At 36.2% G+C, this 26123-nt stretch overlaps 1 protein-coding gene across 3 annotated transcripts in view; it reads right to left on the minus strand.

The window, feature by feature from the left end:
- Vn (membrane-bound neuregulin protein vein) overlaps positions 1 to 26123 on the minus strand; it is a 337235-nt gene that overhangs the window by 54633 nt on the left and 256479 nt on the right. For all 3 annotated transcript variants that reach the window (XM_072909387.1, XM_072909388.1, XM_072909385.1), the window contains exon 4: positions 12229 to 12337. In XM_072909387.1, coding sequence (XP_072765488.1) covers positions 12229 to 12337 — 109 coding nt within the window. The remainder of the gene's footprint in view (positions 1 to 12228; positions 12338 to 26123) is intronic.

Genomic DNA, 26123 nt, shown 5'->3' on the forward strand with positions numbered 1-26123 from the left:
ACCGTCGAATTTATTATCGGAGGCATATTCTATTTGTGTCTGTGCATGCGAAATGTCGAAGCCCCTAGTGACATTTACAAATTTTATCCCCTCCCTCCGCCCGCCTATGGGCCAAAAAAAGAATACTTAACATTCCACGAAACGTGAAATCGGATTCGTGCCCGCAATAAATTTTTCGTCTGCTCTCTGTTTTAAGATCTGATACCTGACAATATTAAAAGCTTATTTTTTACGTAAGATCGAGTCAGAAATTAATAACTTAATAAACCAGTAACATAATATTGAATAAAGCATAAATAAAAATTTATCAATGATGAAACAGTTATTACAACATTAAAAAAGAATTTATGCACATAAATAGTCACATAATTATTAAAAAACAATATAATCATTAATTTGATCATTGAAAACTAATCGTATTCCATGAAAACACATTTCTCCAATTTCCAATTCTTATTAACAATAATTAATAATAATTTCGTAGGAAACTCAAACTTTATGTCTAAATTATTAATATTATTTTACTATAAATGTCAATATTTTTTAATTACGCTTATGAGATAATTAAACTGAATTATGTATATTATTTTGATAATCACAGCAAATTTAAGTACAGATAGATTTTATGAGCTCAATATCTTAGTAAAAATGATCAGCGATAGATTTTATTTGATGTTTGAAAATTTTTTTATTGCATATTTGAAGCTATAAAACTTTCGTCGGCAAAATTTCATTTTTATCTCTGAAAGTTTCCGATACACACAAGGCTCGGCAGGTAACTTCGCAAGAGGGTGACTTCCTCTCGTAAACTTGAATATCGTAGTGGAAACAAGAATAATGTTGAAATTATTTTCCTTTGCTCCACAAACCTACATATAGTTTTGTAGAAATTGAAAGGAGACCGCACGCAAATTTATCGTCAATTTTTATTGTCCGATAAACGATACTGTCATTCACCTTGAATTTCGAGAGACACTTAATATTCAGAATAAGGTCGATGATAACGATTCGAGCGTGTTCTTATCGTGGTAGACGAGATACTTTATTTGCGTATACGCTTGACATATATAGACGGGCAAATCTACGAAGTGGTCTTGACAGGGTACCGCCTTCAGTCTACCGTCTGGCAAAAGTATTTCCAAAGAAACGAAGGGGAGACGAGAGAGGTTTACGAGATTTCGCAGAGGAGGAAAGAAAGAATCGAGAGAGAAAGAGAGAGAGAGAGAGAGAGAGAGAGAGAAAGACGGGAAGTTTTATTTTGTCTTGGTGAGGAGACACGTTTCGAAGAGAGACAGGCTCTCTCTTCCGTTTGCCTTCTCAAGGCGTTACCCTATTCACCTCCCTCACATCCTATACGACCTGCCACCTTGTCGTATATTTTCGCTGTCCGGGCCCTCTTTCCATTCTCTTCCCCGGCATCTACGAAATACGAAGGCCGATTTGCCAGAGTTTTATGTGTCAAAACACGTTATCGTATTGGCGACGCGTCTACGACGTCTGCTACGTCACTTTTATACCGATTTTGCTTCCTATGCCTGCTTTTCCGTTGTCAAAGTGTCCCGAGAAAGGATGTATTTGACACGTGCCGAAAGTTTCCTTGCACGTCAGCGAGATTCTTTTTACACTGACAATGAGATTGTGCGTGGAAATACAGAATGTCTCATTTAAAACGCCTTAATTTAAATTGTGATGATAATACATTAATGTAACGATATATTGTTTTGTTTATTTTACGTGTCATATGGTAGATGGATTGTACAAATGTTGGAGGAAAATTTAAATTTGACATATCAGAATCACATTGCCTGTACAGTTCATTTTGGTATGTCAAGTTCCGAAAAGATAGCGAAATAAAAATATGACATTTCAAATGGGACATCCTTTATATATACAGGTTCAATTAAATTTGTGCGAGAGAGCGTTAAAATTAAATAACTAATTAAATTAAAATTAAAAATAAAAATTGCTAATATCCTGCATATTATTAATCTCTCAGATTATCTCTTGTCATAACATAAATAGTTAAAAATGTTCTTTTATTTATTAAAAAAATCTAACCACATTTCCTAACTGTTTGAAAAGCAAATCCATTTCATTGTCTCGCTTTATCCTTTCCATCAAGATATTCAAGGAACGTGAGTCCCTTAGTAAGCCGCTGCAAATAAAGGGGGCGGATGATCGGGTCTATAAGGGTCGACGCGTCGGGAATCAACGAGGCGAAATAGCCTCGTAAAAGCGACTAACAATGTTTCACGAGACCATGTTTCACTCGCTGCACTCTCACCTGGGCCGTCTCTCCTCGGACCGAGTGCGCGCGCGTGTGGCGTACCTAAATAAATCATTATTTCGGTAAAGTGCTGCCGTCCTGAATAAAACAGTGCGCTACGAAGTGCATGGTTTTAGGTCGGTTTATAGTAAGAGGTAACGGAGCGTAACGGGATGCGCGTTTTCATGGATTAATTAGCCATACACAAGCCACCGTCGAATTTGCTAGTGTACCTACTGTCTCCCGATGTGCATCGTCGTATATCGCGAAAATCGAGAAAAAGCTAATGCGTGCCGTCTCCGGGATTCGCGATAAATTATTAAGTCGCACCCCGGGTTTTCCTTTGCAACCGACCGGCTGTAATAGTTAAGTTTTCAGGATGGTTTTCAGGGATTCACATATAATCAAGTTTCTGTCTGTCTCTCTCTCTCTCTCTCTCTCTCTCTCTCTCTCTCTCTCTCTCTCTCTCTCTCTCTTTCTCTCTGACACATAGCTATGAAAGCTACAAAGCAGCAGCGGTGACGATAGCGGTGATTCTGTATGTACTAGAACCACTTTCAGGAACGAGTCGACGAAACGATGCCCCTTTTGCTGCCCTTTGCGAAACGCTCTCGCACGTTGGTGGAAAGCAACCAACATCGGTTTGGTATTTTGTTGCCTTTAATGTGGTTCCCGTAAAGGGCGCTCTGACGGCGAGACGGTGATGGACATTCGTGTGACAGAAATATATACATATACATATACATATATATATATATATATATATATATATATTGCGCGATTCGTATTTAACTTCGACTGAGATTAATTAATTCCTTTAGGTACATACGTTCTATTTATTGAAATAGAAATTTGTATATTTTTCATCGTTGATGTATGCAATTATCTCGACATAATGTTATGTTATGGATATTCTAGAAATTTTAAAAAAATTCTTGGATGGATTTTGTTTTTCAAATTGAAAATTCTAAAAATAATTAAAAAGCATAATCTTCATATTTATATGGTAATTTCCATATTTTCAGTTATTATATATGCGTATTTTCTTTTCGTCATATTTCACACATTTTTTACTTAAAAAATATTTCTAACAAAATGGTCCAAAAGAATTTAATTTGTTGATAATAGTGAATTTTTTTTAAGGCAAATAAACATCATATCTTGTGTGTCAGAAGTGTTTAAAACTACATAGAAATCTCATACATATAACTCGTCGTTTAATTGCTGTTCTTAAAGTCACGTTTTTTTTTACATAATTAACAGATTCTTTCTTTTAGATTCGATGATAAGTTAGTTACTTTATTATCCGAATATATTTTTATAATGCACATACGCAGTGGATTTATGTACAGTCAACTTGATTGCCAGACGAAGAAATACGTTTAACTACACCTGAGGTTGTAACGTGTCACGGGAGTAATATTTATTCTTTTGATGCGGGAGTACTGATAAGAACGAGGAAACTGATATTAGTTACTATCCATGTATTACTGTGCATCGATTTCACAATTTTCACCTGTGCATTATCATAACGCATAATTCATTCTGACGCTTAAAGCTAATCGATTGTAAAAATATGTATAAATAATTTTATATTAATAAAAGTTTCGATAATATTCTAAGCTCATACTTTAACTATAATATCTATCGCGCATGCCGACATTACAACTTTAGCATGCTGATATATTTGTGAAATCAAAAATTATTTTAATATTGATAAAATAATTTTTTAATAAAAATATGTAAAGTATTTAAGAATCCATTTTAGTATTAAATATTTTATATACATATATTTTTATACAGTCGAGCTTTAAGCATAAAAATGAGTTATATGATATAATAGAGTGACACGTGGTTGTCATTCTTTTATGTATATGAAATTGAATTCAGGAGGAATGGTCTTTATACTTTTATCAGTTTATAAAATTGTTCAAAAATTCAAACATTGTTAATGTAAATTTTTGTAAACTTTATATCTTATCTAAAACACTAAAGTATAATCCTTTAAAATAATACTGTTACATAAATTCATTATACTGTATGATTAACGATAAATGCTATTTTGCTTCTTATCATCTCGTGCCTTCAATATAACTGTAACTTAGATATAGATTTATTAATTTTCGCCAATTAAATCGTCAATATTCTTCGGTATGGAAAAAGAATTACATTATATTGCAATATATTGCCGATTAATCGTAACGTCATTCTTACCTTTTATAAGAGTGTAATATCCAAAAGGAAAATCTGGCGCAGAGCGTGAGAAAATTTGGCGACAGCCTGGATGTGGGCTTAATTACGATTTTCACGGTATGGTATAACACAGCGTGTGTATCCCCGGTTATATTTCCGGCGTGGAAACCGGGGGTGTAGTTACGCAATATAGTCGACTCCTTCGCCGTGAAACTATTTCGTGAGTACTTTCGACCATTACCGTCCGTTTGTACCCGAGCTAACCGCACGCTATCCGGACGTTTGTGCATTCACGTACAGGCGGCGATATTTGTTAGGCGCTAGCGAGAAAATACGCATATATTCAGGCTGGGAATTCACTTACGCTGCTAACATTATTTTATATCGCGCGATACATACAGGCCGCCTTGTTTTCAATACCTTCAATGTATATATTTGCTTCTTTCCTTAAGCTTTATGCTCGTATATATTATAAAGTTATAACGCCGTGAAATGTCAAATGTATGTATCACAAGAGCACGATGTTGCAAAATTTTTCTACTAAATAGAAACAAACGCGTTATGTATGACATATCGCGTCTTGTTACGATACCCTTTATACGGCATTTCAACAGAGTTAAATTACGTAACGTTCGCGCTGTGCAAACAAGGGTTGGGGGCGGGAGGGGAGGGGGTAGGACGGACGGCGCGCGAGCACTTTGAACCGTTCGCTCTCGCAATTCGATTACAACGGGGCTACAAATGGGGCACACGCGGCTCAGACGTTAAACGCTGCCTAGGTCGGCTAAACCGACGATTCGCGGTTTTCCTGCGCGCTATATCGGAACGAACGTCGTAGTGACATGGAAATAGCGGCCAGAGAATGCGTAATATATTTGTGAGGACAAAGGGGGAGAGAGAGAGAGAGAGAGAGAGATGATTTCTACCCTCAGAATCTTATTGCTTCAATAATAAACCGTCTGCGGACGACACAGTGCATTCATGTGCTTTATCGTTAGAAAACTGAACTACTTCATGAAAATTCTCAACGCGTAAAAAATCAATATCATGTCTATATTAACTCATTTTCTCTCTCGACACATTCTTCAGTGGGGCAATATGTTACGTAGAAATTAATGCGCTGCAGAAATTTTAAAACTTGCGACATACATTTTCAAAGTTTATATACGGCTATTTAATAAAAATATTTATTCATCTAACAATTTAAAAGTTTTGAAATGATCCTCTTATCCAATGATTTTGAATTGAATTTTACCTAACCCAAGCGCTGCAAAAGACTACTCCAATTTAAATAATAATAATCAATAAATAAATCTGGAGAAAAAGTAAAGTGTGGCACATTTTGATATCTCGACATTTCCAAGATTCTTCGATCCTTTAATTGATACGTTGCAGCCACTTCTCTCCTATATACCGTGGAGGATACTAACGCATAATTTACATCTCTCCGAAACTCCACGCGCGGTACGCGTCCTATTTTACCAGATGTAGCGCAAACGGAAGCGAATTCGCAATCTCCCTTGGCTGCGGATGAGCGTGTGCGGGTGCACGCAGCTGCACGTAGAAAATATATCATGCCGAGACATTATGTGCCACGGCAAGTTTCGGAATAGCATTAGAAAATTTCAGTCGCCCGCTATATAACTTTCTACAAAGTTTACCGTCCGCGTACCGTCAGTGTACGGGAATGTAACCGGTATAAGATTGCATGCTCAATCTTCCCTCATACACTTTTATTCGATCAGCGCGGCCGCAGCTTAATCTTCTCGAGAGTTTCCTCGCCATGAAAACGGAAAGCACATGTAACGACGGGACATACATTACGAACCATCGTCGTCCCGCACTACATTGTACTTCGCGAGAAATATTTCACATCCGTCGTATATTATCGCTACATCGTCGCTATCATCGCCGTAGAAATAATATCATAAATCCTAGGATTTCTAGGGAATCCTCTCCGCGGATTTCTACGCATGCTTTGCGTCGAAGCTTTCAAATATAATTGTATATGTATATATATATATATATATATATATAATATTTCTGCTTTCATAAGTTCTTCATAAAGAGACTTTTTCGCGACATTTAAACGTAATTTCTTAAAATAAAATATTTAATCACATACCGCGTATAAACTGATTACATCTCAATTGTTTAACTACATGTCATACGCGAAAAAAAATATTATTTCACATAGGAAAATAAAAATTAAATAAATTAATTTATAAAAATAATTAATTACATTAATTAATTTATATATGTATACATATATGTATCAAATAAAAACGATATAAATAAAAATTTAAAAAATAAAAAAATTGAATAGAACAAAATTTTATTTAAGCGATCAAATCTCGTTTAATTTTATTCGTTCAACTTGTCGTATTCGAGCAAGACTTTGTTTGCTCGCAATATCTTTGTCGTGAAAAGATGAACAACTTGAATGAGAGGACCGATAGACGTGTGCATTATTATACACCGTTGCTTTAATGCACCGCAACACAATGTCGCTGTGTGTTTGCGCGCGTTTCTTTATGCACGCGAATGCATCGCTCGCGAATGTGTCAAGCTTTATCACGAAGTGTCGCACTAGGAACTAGCCTGCCGGTTGAATTTTCGCGTAAAAGCTTCGCGCTCTTTCTGTTAAAATAATGAGCGCCTCAAAAAAGAAGACGTTTCTCTCCTCGTAGGCACGAGAACACCGCCGACTGACTGCTTGCAACTGCAACGTATATGCAACTCTACTGCACCCACCGACCGCTTTGTGTGTACATACACGCGATCTTTTGTGCATACGCGTACACGTTACCCCCGTTTCCCGTCACGTATGTGGGCCAGAGTTTTAGGGAGCTTTTCAAAAACCGCACAAAAGAGAAACTATCTCGTCGACAGTTCCGACAGCAATATTAAAGCGTTTATCTTTCATTGTCACCATTGTAGACACGCGAATGGGGCAGTGAATGATCGCTTCGTTGAATCATTGATCGTAGATAATTCAAGAGTCTTGTTGAATAAAAAGATTATTTTTGTACAGATATAAGTTTAATTTAAACACACTTCCATAGACTGCTTCTCCTCTAATTAAATAATCGATTCTATTTGAGAAATTGAGATATCATACTCTTATATTTAAATAAATAGAATTATATTACTTTTTACATTTTTTATTAAAATTTAATAATTAAAGCTCTCTGAAAAATCTTTTCTGTTTAATAATTTTTTGCGCTTATTTTTTAGAATTTTATATGTACAAAAAATTCACTACTGGATTTTATTGTCGCGCCTGCAGTCCAATCTCGGTACGTTTGACCGAATTACTGTTGGCCATCCGTTTTAAATCTGCCTTGACAACTACAGACGTGACGGGTGATCTGATGCAATTCGAACAACAGTGCCGCTGTAACAGTGCTCCGAATAGCGGGTATGCACATGTACGTAATACATGTGCCATGTCGCTGAATATGCGGATTACGTTGCAGTTGCAATGTTCTTCTCTTTTTCCTTTTTCTCTCTATTTTTGGAGCGTGATAACAGATTCCAAAATTTCGCTACAGATATCGAACTGCCTGCTGAATTTAGCATGGAAACGTTTAATTAATTTTAATTAATTTTATTTATATTTTAATTTCGAATGATGTAAATATTTTATTCGTCAAATTTATTCAATTTATTTAAAATTTATTTAAAATTAATAATTGAAAGCAAGATTTAATATATTTATATGTATTTTTCATATTATTCATTTTGAAAAAATATAAAGTAATTTTCGAGATATTGCATTAAATACGACTTTGTATATATTTATATTATTTCCTAAAAATATAAAATTGCTATGCTTCTCTAATATGATTTTAATTGTTGATACGATTCAGAGAGAGTTGTTTTTAAAATGAGCCTCTATATGTATATGTAATATAATATATATGTGCATCGTTCAACTAAGCTACTAAATTTCTCGGGCTTTAATGCTAATTTTAATGACACGTACGAAGCAATCGCTCAAGTGACATTAATTACACGGAAAAGCCGAGAAAAAGGAGGTATGCAACGAGGACTAACTATCGTGGCGGCCGTTCATCGCGTACGGAGTCGTGGTATGCAAGAGGGGTTGCCTTGTCGTCACGGCACATATTTTATACGGCAATTTGGCCGTAAGTGGTAAGAACGTAAAGTTAACAAGTCGAGGGGAAAGGCGGGGATCACCTAACAGAAACAAACGAGAAACCAACACGAGTGGTGGGTGATGGTAGTGTCAGGGGACGAAGGGGCTGTAGAGGTTGCCTCTAGAGGTGAGATTTACGAGCGTCGCCGGCCGGCGCGAAAAAGTTTACATTTGCTTCTCTTTCTCTCTCTCTCTCTCTCTCTCTCTCTCTCTCTGTCTCTGTGCGACTCCGGAAGTAGCCGAGAGGATTGACGGTGTTGCACGATAAAACACAGCCACGATAAACTGGATGCTGCGGTACCGGCTTGATATTTTAGGCACATCGCGGTCAGAGACCGCGTCATCCACTCCTTCGCTTATCTATCTAAATGGGAAATTTAATTCCTTCAGAATTTTATCAATATATTAAAAAAAAAAAAAAAAAAAAAAAAAAATAAAAATGTAAGGGCAGAGCGTATTCAAAAATAAAGAAAGAAATCTCTGAATATAAGTACGGATTTAAAAGTCCAACTGTAAATTTCAAAAGTTAAAATACATGGCCAAGTTTTATTCTTTGTATAACTTTAAGTAGATTTTGCTTTTATAGAAATTTTTATTTCAAACTATAAAGATACATACCGAATGTAAAAAGTAGCAATAATATATGAAAAAAATAAAAGTTTAGATTTGTTTTTTCTCCATTTATTTTATTTTTCTTGTTTTTATTTATATTATTTTTTTAAATACAAGATCAAATTTCCGTTTTGCAAATTCGATAAATTATGTTTTATATCATATTTTGAAGATTTTCTGCATTTGGAAATGCAAGTGCAGAATTTTCCAACAACACAGTCCGCATGGAATTACAAAAAGAGAAGTATAATGCACATATCTCGTTTGTTTTTAACTGACCCAGTTAATGCCGCGAAAAACTCGACGAGTCTGCCGAATGCATGCATCATCGGTGTAGTTGAAATTTCTGACAAATCGACATTCGTGAGCGCGTTGCGTAAATGAGGGTGGGCGTTGAGCGTATTGCGACGCCGCTGGAAAGTCCGGCCGGGGGAACATTTGGCGTGCAAACTTTTTTAATTAAATGGATACTACTCGGCTACTACGCGGCGCGGTGCCGATCAATTTGATACACGCGGCGAGAAAAGGGTAAGAGAGGAAGGGGGAAGGGGGGAGGCGGGAGTCGTCAAGAAATTTAATTTTCGAAAGCACCGCCCGATGAATGAAAAAAACAGGTGGACGTAAGGTTCGGACTATTTCGGAAAATTCGTCCGGAACTCGGACTGAACGTTTTGGCTGGCATGTTGGGTCAACCGTAATATCGAGGTCGACGATTGCACGGAAAAGTCAATAGTCCAATCTTTAAAGGGTAAATTGCATACCTCGAATGTACTCGCTACGCTTCGTATACTTTGTTACGAAATTACGTTTATAAAAAAATAGCAGCGAGCATTCGCGAGAAATACAATTCCGATAGATTAACCATTTTATTCTAATAAAAGAAAGGTACAATATAAAGGTTAATATAAATAAACTTTACAACAATGAAAGGAGAAAAACATAACAAGACGAGAAAATCTATAGAATGAATGAGATAAAAATCGAAGACACTAATTAGATATAATAGAGGCGTGACTTAAACAGAAATAACAGAAAATCGATAAATCGCGAGGGATTGTAAGAAAATGAAAGGGAAGATCTCTCGAGACGGGGACAAATAGAGAGAAAGAAAAAAAAGAATAAGTCTACGCTAAGGATAGACGTAAGGGTAGACGATAGCCGATAGAGGTACTGGAAAGGAAGAATGGGCAAGAAGGATGGAAAAAAGAATCTATAGAAGATATCTATTCTTGAGAGAAGAGTATCGTGCATAGGAGACGGCGGAAAGGAATAAGAGGACTGCGCCTAGGAGAAGACGTGTCTGGAAGAGAAACGAGAAGATCGCTCTCCGCTTGTACCGAGAAAAGATAGAGAGCGAAACTCGACCTAGACTTCGCGCTTCCCATCGAACTTCGACCTTCCGAGCACAATCGACAGCAAACATATCCTGAAACCTCGCCCAACCTTCGCGGTTGCTGGCGTTAGCCACTAACTCGATGGCTGCACAAAAGGGAGAAACGCAAGCTCGATTTCTCGTGCGCCTTCGAATAGAGACGTCGGTGCGAGTAAAACGCTTTCTTTCTCTATCTCTTTTTTTTTTTAGAAAATCTTTTCAAATAAATGTCATAATTTACTGGTGGACGTCTGGCTAACCTTGAAGTTGATTTTTTGTCTCACTCAAAAGAGAATGTCATTATTCACGTCTCGTTACAAATTTCCATATTAAATATCTCTCTCGTTGAATATAAAATTAAAAATGTCTTAAGTAAAATCTGCATAAAATTAATGGAAAAATAGTTTCGTCTTCTATTTTTCTTCTTAATTTTCGGTAATTTTTCACGGTTTTTTTATTTTTTAATTAATATCTTTTCATGCAGAAACCTTTGTGCGCATTGATAATTTCATTGAACAAAAATCAACTTTCAATCAATAGAAAATTACCGCTGCAATTTAATCAATTTATCCTGAAACATCCTATATAACTATCTTTATTCTTCTCTCTCAATATCAGGCAATGGTATCTGCGCTTTTTACAAATTGGCACCGTAATCTTCCCGACTTCTCGATAATTACGAGAATCTACAGTTTTCCGAGTTCTCGATAAAGTCGGATTTCACTACTTTTCGAAAAGAAAAGAGAAGATTGTATTTTAAGGATATACATAATTTAACATTAATAAATACTACAATATTTCTGACGCCAATAAACGTCAGATAAAGTCGAATAAAATATTATTATTGTTACATTGTTACTGTTATTGTGTTACTATTATTGGGCATAATGTGATTATTGTTCATTTGATTTTGTGAGCATTCAATCGAAAAGTGATAATCTAAAACTGGTTAAATCCAGTGAGATAAATTCGTGATAAATTCACAAAATGCGGTACATGACAAATATGTAAACGTATTTTACTCTACATTTGATGGATTTTGCATATATATTTTTAAAGAATTTAATATATTGCTCTCCAATTTTAATACTGTGAAAGGATTTATCTCGCTATTTATATTATTCATATCTGTGAGCGTAAAAGATTGCGATGTACACTTTTTTCACTTCCATTTTCTGTTTTCGTTTAAAAAATAAATTTAATTTGATTTTTATTCTCTTTTGTATCGAGACGATTTTCATGATTTGCAATTTTCTCTTTTAAAACAATGGCAGATTCGTTATATATTTATTTTAAAAGAAAATCAATTTTGTTCATGTAATAGGTTTTTAGAAGTTGTGAATGGTACATTGTTTTCATGTTTAACAGACATTTTGATTTTTTAATTATTTTCAAGAATTTTTATTTATATTCTTTATATCTTGTATAAAAACCTAGTGATAAAGGACGATACACAGACATTCACATTTATGTACTATTTTTGATAAAATATTTAACAATACAGATTTGACAATGATGAAGAAAAAAGCTTTTAAAAATAATGTAACCTAATTCCAAAAAAAGTTTTCGACATATATTAATTAATTAATACACTAAAATGAATTATAATTCATAAGGACTCACCTGCATGCCGGTTCACCGACGGTCTCGAAAAATAGGCAGGTACCACCGTTCATGCAAAAATCTCCTGACATCGGACAGGGCTGCTCCTGCCGCGGCCATGCCGCTGTCGCTGTAATCAAAGAAAATCATACGATATCATTATATTATATATCTGCAACATCCTCAGCATGAGGACAAACAGGATACATTATTTATATTACTAAGATACAGATTCTCGAATTTCGTTCTGTCAACGTCGCAAATTTTACGCGATTATTATTGTCATTAACTGTTAAATGAAAAAACAAAAAAATGTTAAATCACGTTTAAAAAACTTAATATAAAAAAAAAGTTAATATTATGGAAAGAGAGCGTGTAAAAATTTCAGCGAGTAAAAACGTGTAAAGTTCTGGGCGTTCCAGGGGACCGGGAGTTCGCGATGCATTTTGCATCGGCGACTCATCTGGTGTAAAAATTTGGAAAGTTGCGTCGTGTGCGTCAGCGTACGACGTTCGCAAAGAACATCGCAAAAAAGCGCGTTTTGCCGGCCAAAGTTGCGGCGTGAAAATTCTCATCTGCTTTCTGCCAGCATCTCCCGTAATGAGCATTAACATGATAAAACGAAGTGAGCTGCGACAAGAAATGGAAATGATAAACGTGCAAAAAACACGCGGATTAAATAATGCGATAGCGCATTTAATGAAACCAGAATACGCATCATTGCCACGGGTAATTAACCAGCGCGAATCGTTATTCGTCCGATGTAACCTACAGTTTTAATGTTCGGATATTTTGCCGTTGGTGTCTCACGCGCCGCGTACACCACTCTCGGCTTCCGGTCGCGTACCGATTTAATTATTTAATTTAATTACAACAAACATTAATTAAAATATCGTTAAACTGCATCTACTGCAGCGTAACGGGATATATTTTGGAGGACAATGCACAACGCACAATACGTGCGGGTTTATTTCTTGTAATTGCGTAAAATTCTGTAAAATCGCCCGACGCGCGTTGATTACGCAAAATAATACGCTGCCGTATCGAAAGGGAACATAATGTAATGAACTTTATTCATTACCATTTACTAATACGGTCATTTACATTATCTCCACGTTGCATTACCAATGTTTGAATCACCTCGCTATCGCTGAAGAATAAAGATTTTTCATCCATAATTTTTATCCTACCTACCAATTAATTAACTCTGTAACTGAATCTACTTGTAATATATAAAAAGCACGCATATACAAATATATATATATATATATATATATATATATATATATATATAAGTACGTATGCATTTAAGAATTATAATTTCTAATTATATAATTGGCAAATATGAATATTTTTTAGAACAGTGTTTAAAAAAGTTATGTTGTAGAAATATGGAAATATATAAAACTACAATTTTTAATTTTTAATCATTAAACAATTACCAATTGTAAAAGTGTATATTTATCGGCGTTATTATTTCAACTTTGATAATTTTATTATTTTATCAATTAACATTTAGTATTAGGTTTCATTACATAATAGATCGAGAAATAAAGGGAAAAAAAATCGATTTTAAGGCATTTATACAAATTGAGCATTCGAATTATAAGAAGAATAATGCTATAAGAATTTCTAGTGGCAGATATTGAAAATATCGGCGCAGTCAAATCTGTTACGTGGAACATATCGAGTTTATTCAAGGCGAACGTGAATAAAAGAATTGCATCTGCTTCGAAAGCGCAAACTGTCGACACAATCGATCTCCCTTCTTCATCGCGTTACCGAGTTGTTGCTTTCGTCGGCACTTTTGTCAGACGTGAGCTATTACTATGTGAATAAAACGCACGCTGAAGCCTTGTCATTGTGTTACGGGAAAAGCGATATTCATAGTATCCGCGTGAGATGCCACCGCCGTGCATTACAATTTCAATCGAACTCTTCCTCGCAAAATTAGTCTTTGCCATGCAAATGCAGCGGTCGCCGGGGGTTTATGAAGATCTTAAAACATCGCACGCTCTCCAAAGTTTTCCCGATCTCCGACCATCGTTGGCTATCTTCCTCCTCCCTTGTCGCAAAATCGCAACGTCGGCAACGATCGCTAGACGATGCTGACATGTCGATAGCGACCATCAAGCGACCCGCTATGCTTGCAAAAGATAATTTTATCGCTCCGTGAAAATGGTTTGACTTGATACTTGTAACCACTCCTCTCCATCATATTACATCGCGTTAAATAGAGGAAAAAAAAGTGTTTATATAAAAACGTACAATTTATAGAAAAATATTTCTCGAAAAACTCAAAAATATGCAAATGAATCGTACGAAATTATCTCGTTATGTAAAAAGATAGTATTTTTTTTTTTATAGTCTCGCGGCTTAATTATTTTATCAGAAAATGCTCAGGTTGATGTATTTAGCTCGCAGTTACAATTAACCCGATTGGCCTCGGCAAAAAATCCATTTGACAGAATTGGCTTCAACCGCCGATGGAGGAAAAAGCACCCGCTCGGATTTTCGTAAGTCCAGTCGAGCAAAAGTTGGCGCGGCGACTTCAAACGCTCTCATGCGGGAAGATATATCTGCTAATTGCAAAAAATATCCCGGCCGCCGGATGGATGGGAACGAACGTATCATTAAAAATATCCATATGGCGGGCGAAACTAAAGCCGTTTTTGATAGGGACGGACATTAATGCCGGACGTAATAGGTTTGCGATATATATTCTCGTCAAAGGCGACGACGAGTTTTCACTATTATTACGGTCGGATTAACAGTCTGCCATTTGGCCAGGTTCTCAACTGGAATTTCACCAAGACAGAGAAAGAGAGACCCTTAGAAAGGACTTAACTACTCTTCGCCATCGCCACCGAGAGGCTCAGCTCTTTTTCGCGCGCGCGTTTCTTCTCGTTTAGCTCGTTAACGAGCGGAAGATATTTCGCGGCGAAAGCTCTTAGTCGACGCTTCGGCCAGCTGGTACGCGCGGAAAAGCATTTCGCTATGTGAAATTTCAATTTTCTCGTCGCCGATACGCTTCCAGAAGTGCATTTACGCGAGCTGATACGCTGCGTCGCGCAATCCCCCGTGACAGAATTCGCTCCTTTCGTTGTAACCTCTTATTCTTACGACACACGCTAATTCCAAGATATGTTCGAAATGATTTTGCCAATATTAATGGAGGCTAAGCGTTAAAATAGAAATTTTCTCTGATAATCTCAGTTGCGACTAACTTCAATAAAATATTGTACGATTATTTTTAAAAATTCCTCTTTAGTTTTATAAATATCTTTAATATTTTTATTTAATATTTAATATTTATCTTTATTTATATCACAATTCCTTTAATGGCCGTTAGATATACAATTTCAAATAATAATATATTATATTATATATACATATAATTTTTTGATATATCTAAAACTTATTTGAATTTATAAGAAAAAATTCAATTTTTTAATGCAAATTTTTAAAAATCTTTAGTAAAAATTATAGATAGTTTTTCATTTATACGTAAGCGTAAAAATAAATTCACAGCACTTCAGAAGATTAATCGATTATGTACGCGAAATTGTACTGGCGTTAATCAGTAACTGCTTCATGTTAACGTTCAAGCAATTGGGTATCAGGTGCTTTCGCTAATGCGTCTTCACCTCGTAGCAGACTGCAGTACAATATCAGCAAAGTGTTTGCGTGCAAAACTAGCATATTCATCACCGTCACCGGCAGTGAACGTGTTAATCCTTATCTATGCAATGCGAGAGTTTGTGTCCATCTCTTTCTAAAAATTAATCTAAAGTTACCTCTCGCATGCGAAATCAATTTTTAAATAAATTTGCAAAAGAGAAACATTTTTTTTTTTCATTCATCCTTAATATTATATAAAGATAAATATATAAAATAATATAGTTATCTCATTGTATAATATTTGTAGCCAATATTTATTATTATTACGTAACAATATTATTATATGTATATAAGGTAAAGTAGCGTGAAATCAATTTTCTGCAGAGGCTAGCCTTTCCAATTTACATCTAGAAAATGAGAAAAGATAGAAAAATGGATTTTGATCAGATAACGATGATTACAGACCTGGCGGACGCGGTAGCGGCGTACAAACGAGGTGGAAAATATTTCTTGCTTCGATTAATCCCGCGCATGTTTTGTTATTTATTTGTTCGATTATGCCTGCCCGCCTGCCTGGTCTGGCGTTGGGAGCGCGTTAACCGCGCGTAAATAAATGATGTCGGAAAATTGAATCGGCGCCTGAGTTCGGCGGGCAGTATTCTCTCGTTCGGCGGCTATTCTCTCTTTCGAGACTGCATCTGCGAGACTGCCGGTTCAATTTCCTAACGTCATTAGTCATCGCGGCAAACTCGTGAGCGATATCGTGCATTTACCGCGACGCGATATCGTGTATATTGCTCACCGTCTGAGCTGCAGGGTTTGTCGTGAGTTCGCGTGCGGAAATAAAACGTCACGAATTTGCGCGACAAGAGTCGCTCTGTAATTTTGTTCGCGACGCGACCGTTTACACCGTGTGGAATTAGTTTGTAAAGACGCCGATTTACAAGAGCGGGCCGACAACGAGTGAGAACGACGAACGGGTGAGAGAGAGAGAGAGAGAGAGATTTATGCCTGTGGAAAGTGGGAGGACGTGGCGCATCGAACCGCCGCTGGTATCGATTCGAGGCGATAACACGCAGCTATTTGAATTCGCTCCAGCCCGTCGCGCGACACGGCTTGAAATTCAATGAAAATTCACCGGCGATAAAACTTCTTGACGCTACGTATATACCTGGGGGTGCGGGTGGTTCATCAACCTCGCGATCGCGCCGTTTCACCGCACTGTGCGGTGGGCCCTTCCGTCTCTTTCAATTTTCTAGCATTTCGTATGCATGTGTATTTCCTTCGCGAAAATAGTCTCGAATAACTCTTTGTCGTCAGAGATCTATCGAATTTTATTTTACGCAGATTACACTTTTCAACCCTTGTAAGAAATCACTTTTTTCCTTTCTTCCTGCTCACATATATATAGGTCAAAATATCTTGTTGCAATTTTAGCTGGCTCAAAGGATTTATAAAAAAATGTACAAATTTACATATATTCTTTGACATCTGTAGAAAATGTTTACGTACAACAAAAATTACAAAATAAATTTTAACATTTTTTTTTTTTTTATCGATTAAGGCCTTCAGAGATACTTTTTTATTGTGAAAATATTGATAGAATAAAATAATCTGTGTCTCACAAAGTTAATTAGCAAATCCCAAAAAATGCATCAATGTGTCGTTTTGGATTCATATCATCTTTCACTCAATTTTGTTCATAAGACAAATAAGACACTATTTTTTCACGTATAAGATATTGCGAGTTATGGTAAAAAATTTGCTGGCGCATCGGCTGATACGTGGTATGGCGTGCTTTGAAGTTCATCGTTTCGATGGTTCTTGTTTTCGCGAATTTCCGGCCGGGCGAAAATGTTTCATCGAGGCGCCGGATCGCCACCGGTGCCGCACTGGTTGCGTCAACAAAAGCACGGAAAACGATTTCAATTCGGAGTGTTTTTGACGCACGCGGAGGACGCATTGTTTGAACACTATTATCGCTGTTACATCCATCGGTTTTCCAGTTACATGCCGGGAGCTGATCGACAGGATCTGTCTTTTGACACGAAAAATCTCTCAGCCCTAAAGATGATCGCTTTTACACGTAATAATTAATTGCGATGTAAGTTTTACATCAAATCAGCCACCTAATTATTTATCAATTTTAAATAGAATAGAATAATTGGAGAATCCAAAAAGCGCCGCAAAGATTTATTGTAAAAATGCGAGCGCGTGAAATCTCGAGACTATTACATCCTTCTCATTCGAAACGAGGTCGACGGAATTTTCTGTTTGTAAGGAAAGCGCGGAGAAAAAGGAAAAACTGCCAATGTAATACAACAATGTTGTGACGATGAAACGCGTCGCAAAAGGAAGAAATAAACGACGACGTGTGTTTACTCGTCGCTAAAAGGCGCTAAAAGTCCTCCAACGAGTGAAAACGAATGAACGCTCCAGCGTTCCCACGACGTCGCTTTTGAGGACACGTCACCGACGATAACGTCTCCTCGTCGTCGAGAATTATATACTCGTGGTTTAATAATAAGAGAGACATCGGAAACGAAAGACTCGCGCGGGAGAAACAGAATGTCGATGTCTGAATAAAGCGTTCGCGAAAGAAAAAACTGCCGCGATATAACGGAGACTCCGGCCTTAAATGTACAATCGCGTGCGCGTTCTGTATATCCGTGCGAGCGATGAGAGAGTCTGTCTATTCATTCGCGGAACGTCATTTCTCATCGCGTTGGGCGAAAGACGCGCAGAAACTCCGGACGCGGCGCCCACGAGCTTATAAAAACGTGGTATTGTTTCGGGAAACATGGGGAGAAAACGGTGGTTCGGTGGCACGGAAATCCCATTTCTTGTACCGCGAACCTTTTGCATCGTGCATGCAAACGGTCGGAAAACTGACGAGAACGTTCGTCATTATTCGTTTTCATTAACGGTGAGCTTCGTAGACGTGGATTAAACGATAAGGAAGAGGTTTGTAGAACATTTCCATCACGAGAAGCCACGCAACGATAAAATAAATTAAATAAATCGAGTTATTTTCCTAAATCTGAGACGTTTCGAGGCTTTAGCTACTACTTTATCACTTTCAACAATGAAAAGAGGAAGATTTATACCTTTAATAATATAAAAGAGATTTTTCAATTTATCTTTTACAATTAAATATATATGTATATATATATATATATATATATATATATATATATATATATATATATGTCTTGATATATAATTAATATATAATGTATAATTATATAAATTAATGTAATAATACAATATTAATAAATTAATATATATATATATATAATAAATATATAAATAAATTATATATAACATATAATTAATAAATATATATATATATATATCTTGATATATAATTTTTATTGCGTTAGAAAGAGAGAGAGAGAGAGAGAGAAAAAAATTAACGAGAAACTTGGCTTAAATTTTCTTCGTCCTTTATGTCTTTTACAGTGCGACGGATGGCACGTGTAGAACTTTCGACGCTTTTTAGGGTGTCACGTCTGGCGAACGCTCGGAAACACAGGTTTGCATCCGATGCAATGCAAATTTCGCGACGCTATTAATGCAGGCCATCAGTTAGGTAATTATTACGCGCGTGTTATAATTTCAAATGCGGTTGTACAATCGTAAATTTTGGGAATCATTAATAGTCGATTTGAAATGCGAACTCGATTCTAAAGCGCTGATGAACCCTAGTCGTTAATTACTCGTTTCGGCTTTTAAAATCGTCGTTAGAAAATGACAGCTGTCGTTACTCCACTTGTATTTAAATGTGAGAGAACGCGACTTTATATAGTTTGCATTTGACTGTGCTAAATTGCAACGGTAGGATATAATTTGACTGGCGGAAAATTGCGATTTATCGAATATACGCTTGAACACGAAAGAAGGTTGTTAAAATTCACGCATGTACGCAATTATAAAACGAAATCCAAAATTCGCTACAATACGTAAATCAATATAGATCACTACCATTAATCTCACATTTATCGGACAGTATTCAATCTTCTTCACAATACCGATAAAATCGCAATAATGTGCAGATACTCAGAATCCATCAGACCATCATTAAAATTTAACAACTGCGATTGCGTCATTATTTCAAAGCGATTGTTACCGCACTATACATATTGTTAACTTTGATCATTATACACATGTAATATTAACATTCAAAATAAAGGCAATATTTAAGATAAATAACTCGTATTGCCTTAAGTGAGTATTATATTTATACTAGGTATAAAATCAGCTTATATATACAATGAAACAAATATTTATTTGCTCTGAAATAAAACGCACGTACCATTGTAAAGAAAAATCTACCGCAACATTTGCCAAGTCTACGAAAAAATTTCTTCCCACCCGTTTTCTCATCCCCATCATGGTGATAAAATAAAAGCGAACGATGAATCGCGGAAGATTGAAGGGATATGAACTGGACGATGGAGAGAGCGTGTTGGCGTTTTCGCGCGCGTGTCTCGGCCGACGAAATTTCCTCCTTTTTCTCTTAATATTCTTTTTTCCTTGCCGGCCACACGTTCATCCTCTTTCCCAAGTCGACGTATCGACGCTTGCCTCCCTTCTTCCTTCCCTCCTTCCCTCTTTCGACAATCGATCATACGTCGACGTCCGTCACGCGATTTCACCGCCGGCCGAAAACTATCCTGGTCATTAATCTGTCCAGCTTTTTTTGAATCCTCCTGCTGTTCTCGATCGAAGGATACGAATTGTCTCTGGGGCTCTCTAGCTTGGCCAGGTGTTTCGATCTTGCTCGTAAAAATCACATCATTAATCCTCCGCGTGATCCTACCGATTATTTGGACACGTCAAGCTAATCGACCTATTTTACGAGCCCTTTCCGTCTTCTTCTATCTCTCTTTTTTGTTTTTTGTTTTTTTTTTTTTTATTAAAATTCTACAGATGGCTGGTTATTAATCCTTGCTTGTTCGTCAATCAAAGCGTTTTAATTTGCATCGCGCATTCTAATTGGAAACGGTAAATACGGGAGATTTTTTCATTCGATCGCTTCCGATTATCCATTGAGTACAGGAAAATGTTGACATTTGATAAAAATGTTTAAATTAAATTAAATATGTTTGAATAAGTTATCGATATTTTTATGATGCGCTGCGACATCCCACTGAATATTAATAATTGAAAAATTTTATAAAAATATTTTTTTTTCGCAGAGTAATTATTTTGTTCTTGATAATCAAAAGAAAAAAAATTACAGCAATAATGTATTTAACTACCAATGGTTGATAATATTAATATATTAATATATATTTAATACATTAATATTTGTGAAAATTGATATATTTGATACTTCTAAAAAAATATCTTAAATATTCGTAAAATTTAATTACCAAAATATATATACAGACTTTTATAGAATTATCATTATTGTTAAATATTGTTTTTATATATATATATATATATATATATATATATATTTATATTTAGCATTTGAAATGTACCGCTATATTTTCATTTTGTGAAATCTTTTTTAAATATTGATTCTACTAATGTTTAAAATAACATATCGCGGAAAAGACTCAATATAATACATTTGGCAATTCGCAACCGGTTGAAATGAATTTTCCATACGATCTTCCTAGAATGCAAGCGAGAATAATATTGATGTCTGATTCGCGCCGCAGTAGTACAGCCCGAAACTGATCAGACATTCAGGTACTATTCTTCGTAGCGCGGCGGGTTTTTAATATTTAATCCACTATACTTCGAATAGCTACAAACATGACACACCTGATACCAAGTCAGTGTATCGCGTCATTTATATCATACATATTCCATTATTTTTGACACAAAAATAGAAAAAAACGAAAATGGAAAAGTTAGTACTATTACATAAATACAATATATACAAATATAGGATAAATAGATAATTATATATTAGTAATCTCTCTCTGATTGTAGAATAAACTGAGTAGAATAAATTATTTTGAGAAAAATATCACGTTAATTATATTGTAAATGTTTTCAATAATCTAAAAATATTTTTATATAACCAATAATGAATGAATGAATTAATTAATTAATAATTTAAGTATTAAATAATTAAATAATATAATTAAAAGTATAAATAAGAAATATAATTTTTACAATAATAATGTAAAATTTTCTTTAAATAATTTTTATGTTATTATATATATATATATATATATATATATATATATATGCATATACATATATACATATTTAATTTATATTAAATTAATTTATATTAAACTTTAATTGTGGTTTATAAAGGCGTTATATTATATGTTCAATTTTGAATTTCAGTCAATTGCAAGGAAATTAGTTTTGCAAAACTTTTACAAAATTAATTTTTATATTTGTCAAGTAGAGATATATCTTCCGCAATATGTCGGATACGCAAGAAACCACTGCTAGATTAAATGTTTAATTCTAAGTTCTCAGCAACGCGAACCCTCTCACAAAGAAACACAAACTTGCCGAAGAAACAACTTTATCGTAAAATACTAAGCAAACTTTCGTAGCGCATTTCGTTGCTATCAGAAAAAGCCGTTTCCTACCCAATGTGAGATGTTAAATATTGAAAGCATTGCGCTGTTCGGATAAGTAAGTAATTTCTATTCAATTTTCCAATTCTCAATTGCAGTAACTTAAAAAATCATCCCCATTTTTTAACATAATGTCAACTATATATATATATATAAAAAAAAAGATTAAATTATTCAATACTTCTAAATGTATTGCATAATTATTGATTTATATATTTATTGAATAAATGTTTCGCAATGTTTAAGGGACAAAAACCGAAAATCGCGGTTTTTCCATAAATTTCATAAATTGAAAATCGCGAAAAATTCAGGACGATAATATTTTAACAGAGCAATTACGGACGTTAGCGAACAAAGCTGAATGCTCGTTCAGGTCAATCGCCGGATAATTGTCGTTCGTATTCGCGACTATAACGACGATGATCAAGCTGCGCTTCGACGAGCCGAAAATTGCGATTTAATTGAGTACCGGCGGTGGCCGTCGAAAAAAACAGCTCGGGCAATATAGGACAGTTCGTTATGGAATTAAATACTTCCGGCCGAGAGGCTGGCGGCCAGAAGAGGGGCTGTGGGATTTTTCGCCTGCATAAAAGGCTAAATCCTCCCGCTCCGGTAGTTTTTCGTCGTTAACGTATCGCCGCTACCGAGTCGAGTTTATCGAACGACCGCACTGGGTGTGATTAAATTTAAATTTTTTTTATCCTCTCCCTTTCTTTCTCATTCTTTTTCTCTGCTACTCTCTGGCCTGTTGAAGGGAGATTAATAATAACAAAGTGCACATGTATTATATTTCGTGTGCAGAATCCGCGAGACTCGTCGGCACGAGCGGCAGCTTAGAACATATTACAGTCATGCAACCGTCTAGAATGGAAAAGAATAAGGGAGACGAGTATACTTCGTTGCTGTTTTGTCGATGAAAATGTAATTTTTCTTTATTGGACCGTTGGCAGGCGCGCTGATTCGTCTTACGACGTCTTCGGTGGAAGACGAATGACCGATCACGATGTACAAAACACGAAAGTTTAACGATAGTTACGCTACAACTTGCACGATAGCTCTACTCGAGGTATATATTTATTTTAATACATTCTCTTCAAGATATTGAGACAAACGCCACTGTTTCATAAAAATTACATTATAGTAATCAGTAAACTTTACCAAGAATTTGTGCGGAAAAAGGTAAGAAACTATTATAATTTTCAATTATTTTTATTTATATTAAATATATAGATGTATATTTGAATGACTTCATCATCTCCAAAAAAAACCGCATTTTTTTTTTTTCAGAAAATCTTATAATTTGTTTTGTCGTTATAATCATTAAAACAAATATGTTTTCCGTAAGAGTACAGCAAACTTTAAAAATAAATTATTTGTACTAATTTTGATAGAATCTCATTTTTTGTATGATCTACATGAAACGCAATGCCTTGCTCCGTCGAGCACAAGCCATTTCTTCGACGAAGCGTTCAAACTAACAAAGTAGACGCGCTCCAGGAGGCGTAATACACTCGCATAGATGAAATAGAGCATCGTTGTGAACGTATATACAGCTGCCTCTCCGCTTATAAGTGTGTATAGAAACGCATTCTCGTGCGGTAACTTGGAGAACGGCACCTGGGGGCGCAATCTTCCTTTTGCGTTACGTCGCGACGTCATGCCGGGGCAATCCGCGTAAAAAGGCTCAACACAACCACCGGCGCACATTGCAACTGCAACGCGTTGCAACTGCGCCCCGTTCGTTCGTTTTGCTTCCGGTTTCCTCTGCAGCGAGTTAGACGCGTGAATAAACGAAACCCCCGGTACGGGCCCTCGGGCCAGATACACTTTTCTCACAAGTGAAATAGATCCGTGTTTTCGTTGCCAGCTTTCCAATATTTCCGATCTCGGCAAACACCATTCCACGGGCAACGAATGTCTTTTCGGACAGAGATGATGGAATTTAGCAGGCTGCATTAGGTATTACTGCTCGAGTATGGAATGATATTAGATGTGTCGATATTATTGCGTACTAAAATATCGGTGTATTCAGACGATCGGATTTTTTGACGAGGACGGTTAAATTTGATCGTGCGAAACTTTTCATCGCACGAAAAACGATGCTTTTGAATTTCGAAATATTCCGCGAAATTTTTCAGCGATAAGTGACACGAGCGAATCCGCTGTATAAAAGCGGATTAAAAATTTCTCTCGAATGCGCGAAAGAGCGAAACATTCACCTTGATTGGATCGTTACACGATTCGATAACGCTCAACTACCGTTTTCAGCAGATTACCATGGCTCACGTAAATCCGAAATCAAATCGAAGAAATGCTCGATGAAAAAAAAAAAAAAAAAAAAAAACGAAATACATAGCGGCGGTGGCGCGTTATCCGAGGCTCGTGAGCGATTTCAGCTATTGAAAGCTATTCGAATATCGTCGGATTATCGAGCCGATTAGAGCTGGTTTCGCGTCTATTTGCGGACATTTGATTGCGAAATCAATTTTAATCATTCGGACACCCAAATCGTCACAACTGACAGCTGTTTCTGCACTTTCTAAAGTCTTTTATTAGCTCAAGAGATCAGTACATTCAACTCTTCGCGATGATAGTGTGTTTTGGTTCAAACAATTTAATAAAAATGTCATTTAAAATATATTCATCTTGCAAGGATTAATGACTAAACATTCCGTGTAACAATTTAAGAAATTTTCAAGAAACTTATAATAAAATTTTACTTTTCAGCCAAATTAAAATAATATTTAAAAATTAGTCAAATTAAAAATAATATTGAAAAAAAAAATTGTGTCGTGAGACTTAAGCAAAGATTCCCGGCTCGGATGAAGAGATTAAATTCACCTATCTAACGAAGATCGAATTGCTCACGTGTCGTTTAAATTTTAAATGGTCGAAGCCTGTAGTTAATATATCGACGGGCACACCTTTGTGCTTCTATGCGTGGCGCTTGCTTGACACGTGGCCGAAGGGAGCCATTAGCTCTTGTCTAACATCAGGAACGATCTATCACGCTAACCTACGGCGATGTTGCGCCGAAATTTGTCGGGCCGAATAGCCGGCGGTGCTTCAATCAGCACAATCGATACGGACATAACGAGGTTATTTTCCACAAGCATTCGTAGCCCATTGAATCACGCACGCAGAAATCAGACCCTTTATTTAGCGGCATCCCCTTCTGGTCCTCGCCAACGCTTTGTTCACGCGACTGCAAGCGTTACTCGATAACGAATTTGCGCCGCAAAGTTGGATGTCGAAATGAATCTCTCGAAAATCGCATTCTGATCCACGTCCATGTGCATACGAATTCTGAACATTTGCTGTTATCTCACCCAAGTCTGCCTGTCTGTGTGTGTGTGTGTGTGTGTGTGTGTGTGTGTGTGTGTGTGTGTGTGTGTGTGTATGTGTGTGTGCCGTGCTGCTCATTTGGCTCTCGTGGACATTTCTCCTTTCAATCCTTTGTTTCACAGGCGTATATTATAAATGATAAAGGACTTGGTGCTCATTACGGGTCCCCTGAAATAATCTCCGGCTACATCGTTTTTATCCATTTTCTCTCCCCCTCTCTTTCTCTTTCCTCCCGTAGGACACTAACAGCGACATTTTCACGTCCGAGTATTGCCGCTGCTCGTTATTCACCGGCGTTAAACAGTGAAAATTTCAACAAAACCCCGTCCCCATCCGCGAAATACAATGAATATCCGAACGCGTTCGTCCGGATTCGCGATGATCAGGGACCCA

This window comes from Anoplolepis gracilipes, chromosome 17 (genome assembly GCF_047496725.1).
Source record: "Anoplolepis gracilipes chromosome 17, ASM4749672v1, whole genome shotgun sequence".
Taxonomy (NCBI): Eukaryota; Metazoa; Arthropoda; class Insecta; order Hymenoptera; family Formicidae; genus Anoplolepis; species Anoplolepis gracilipes.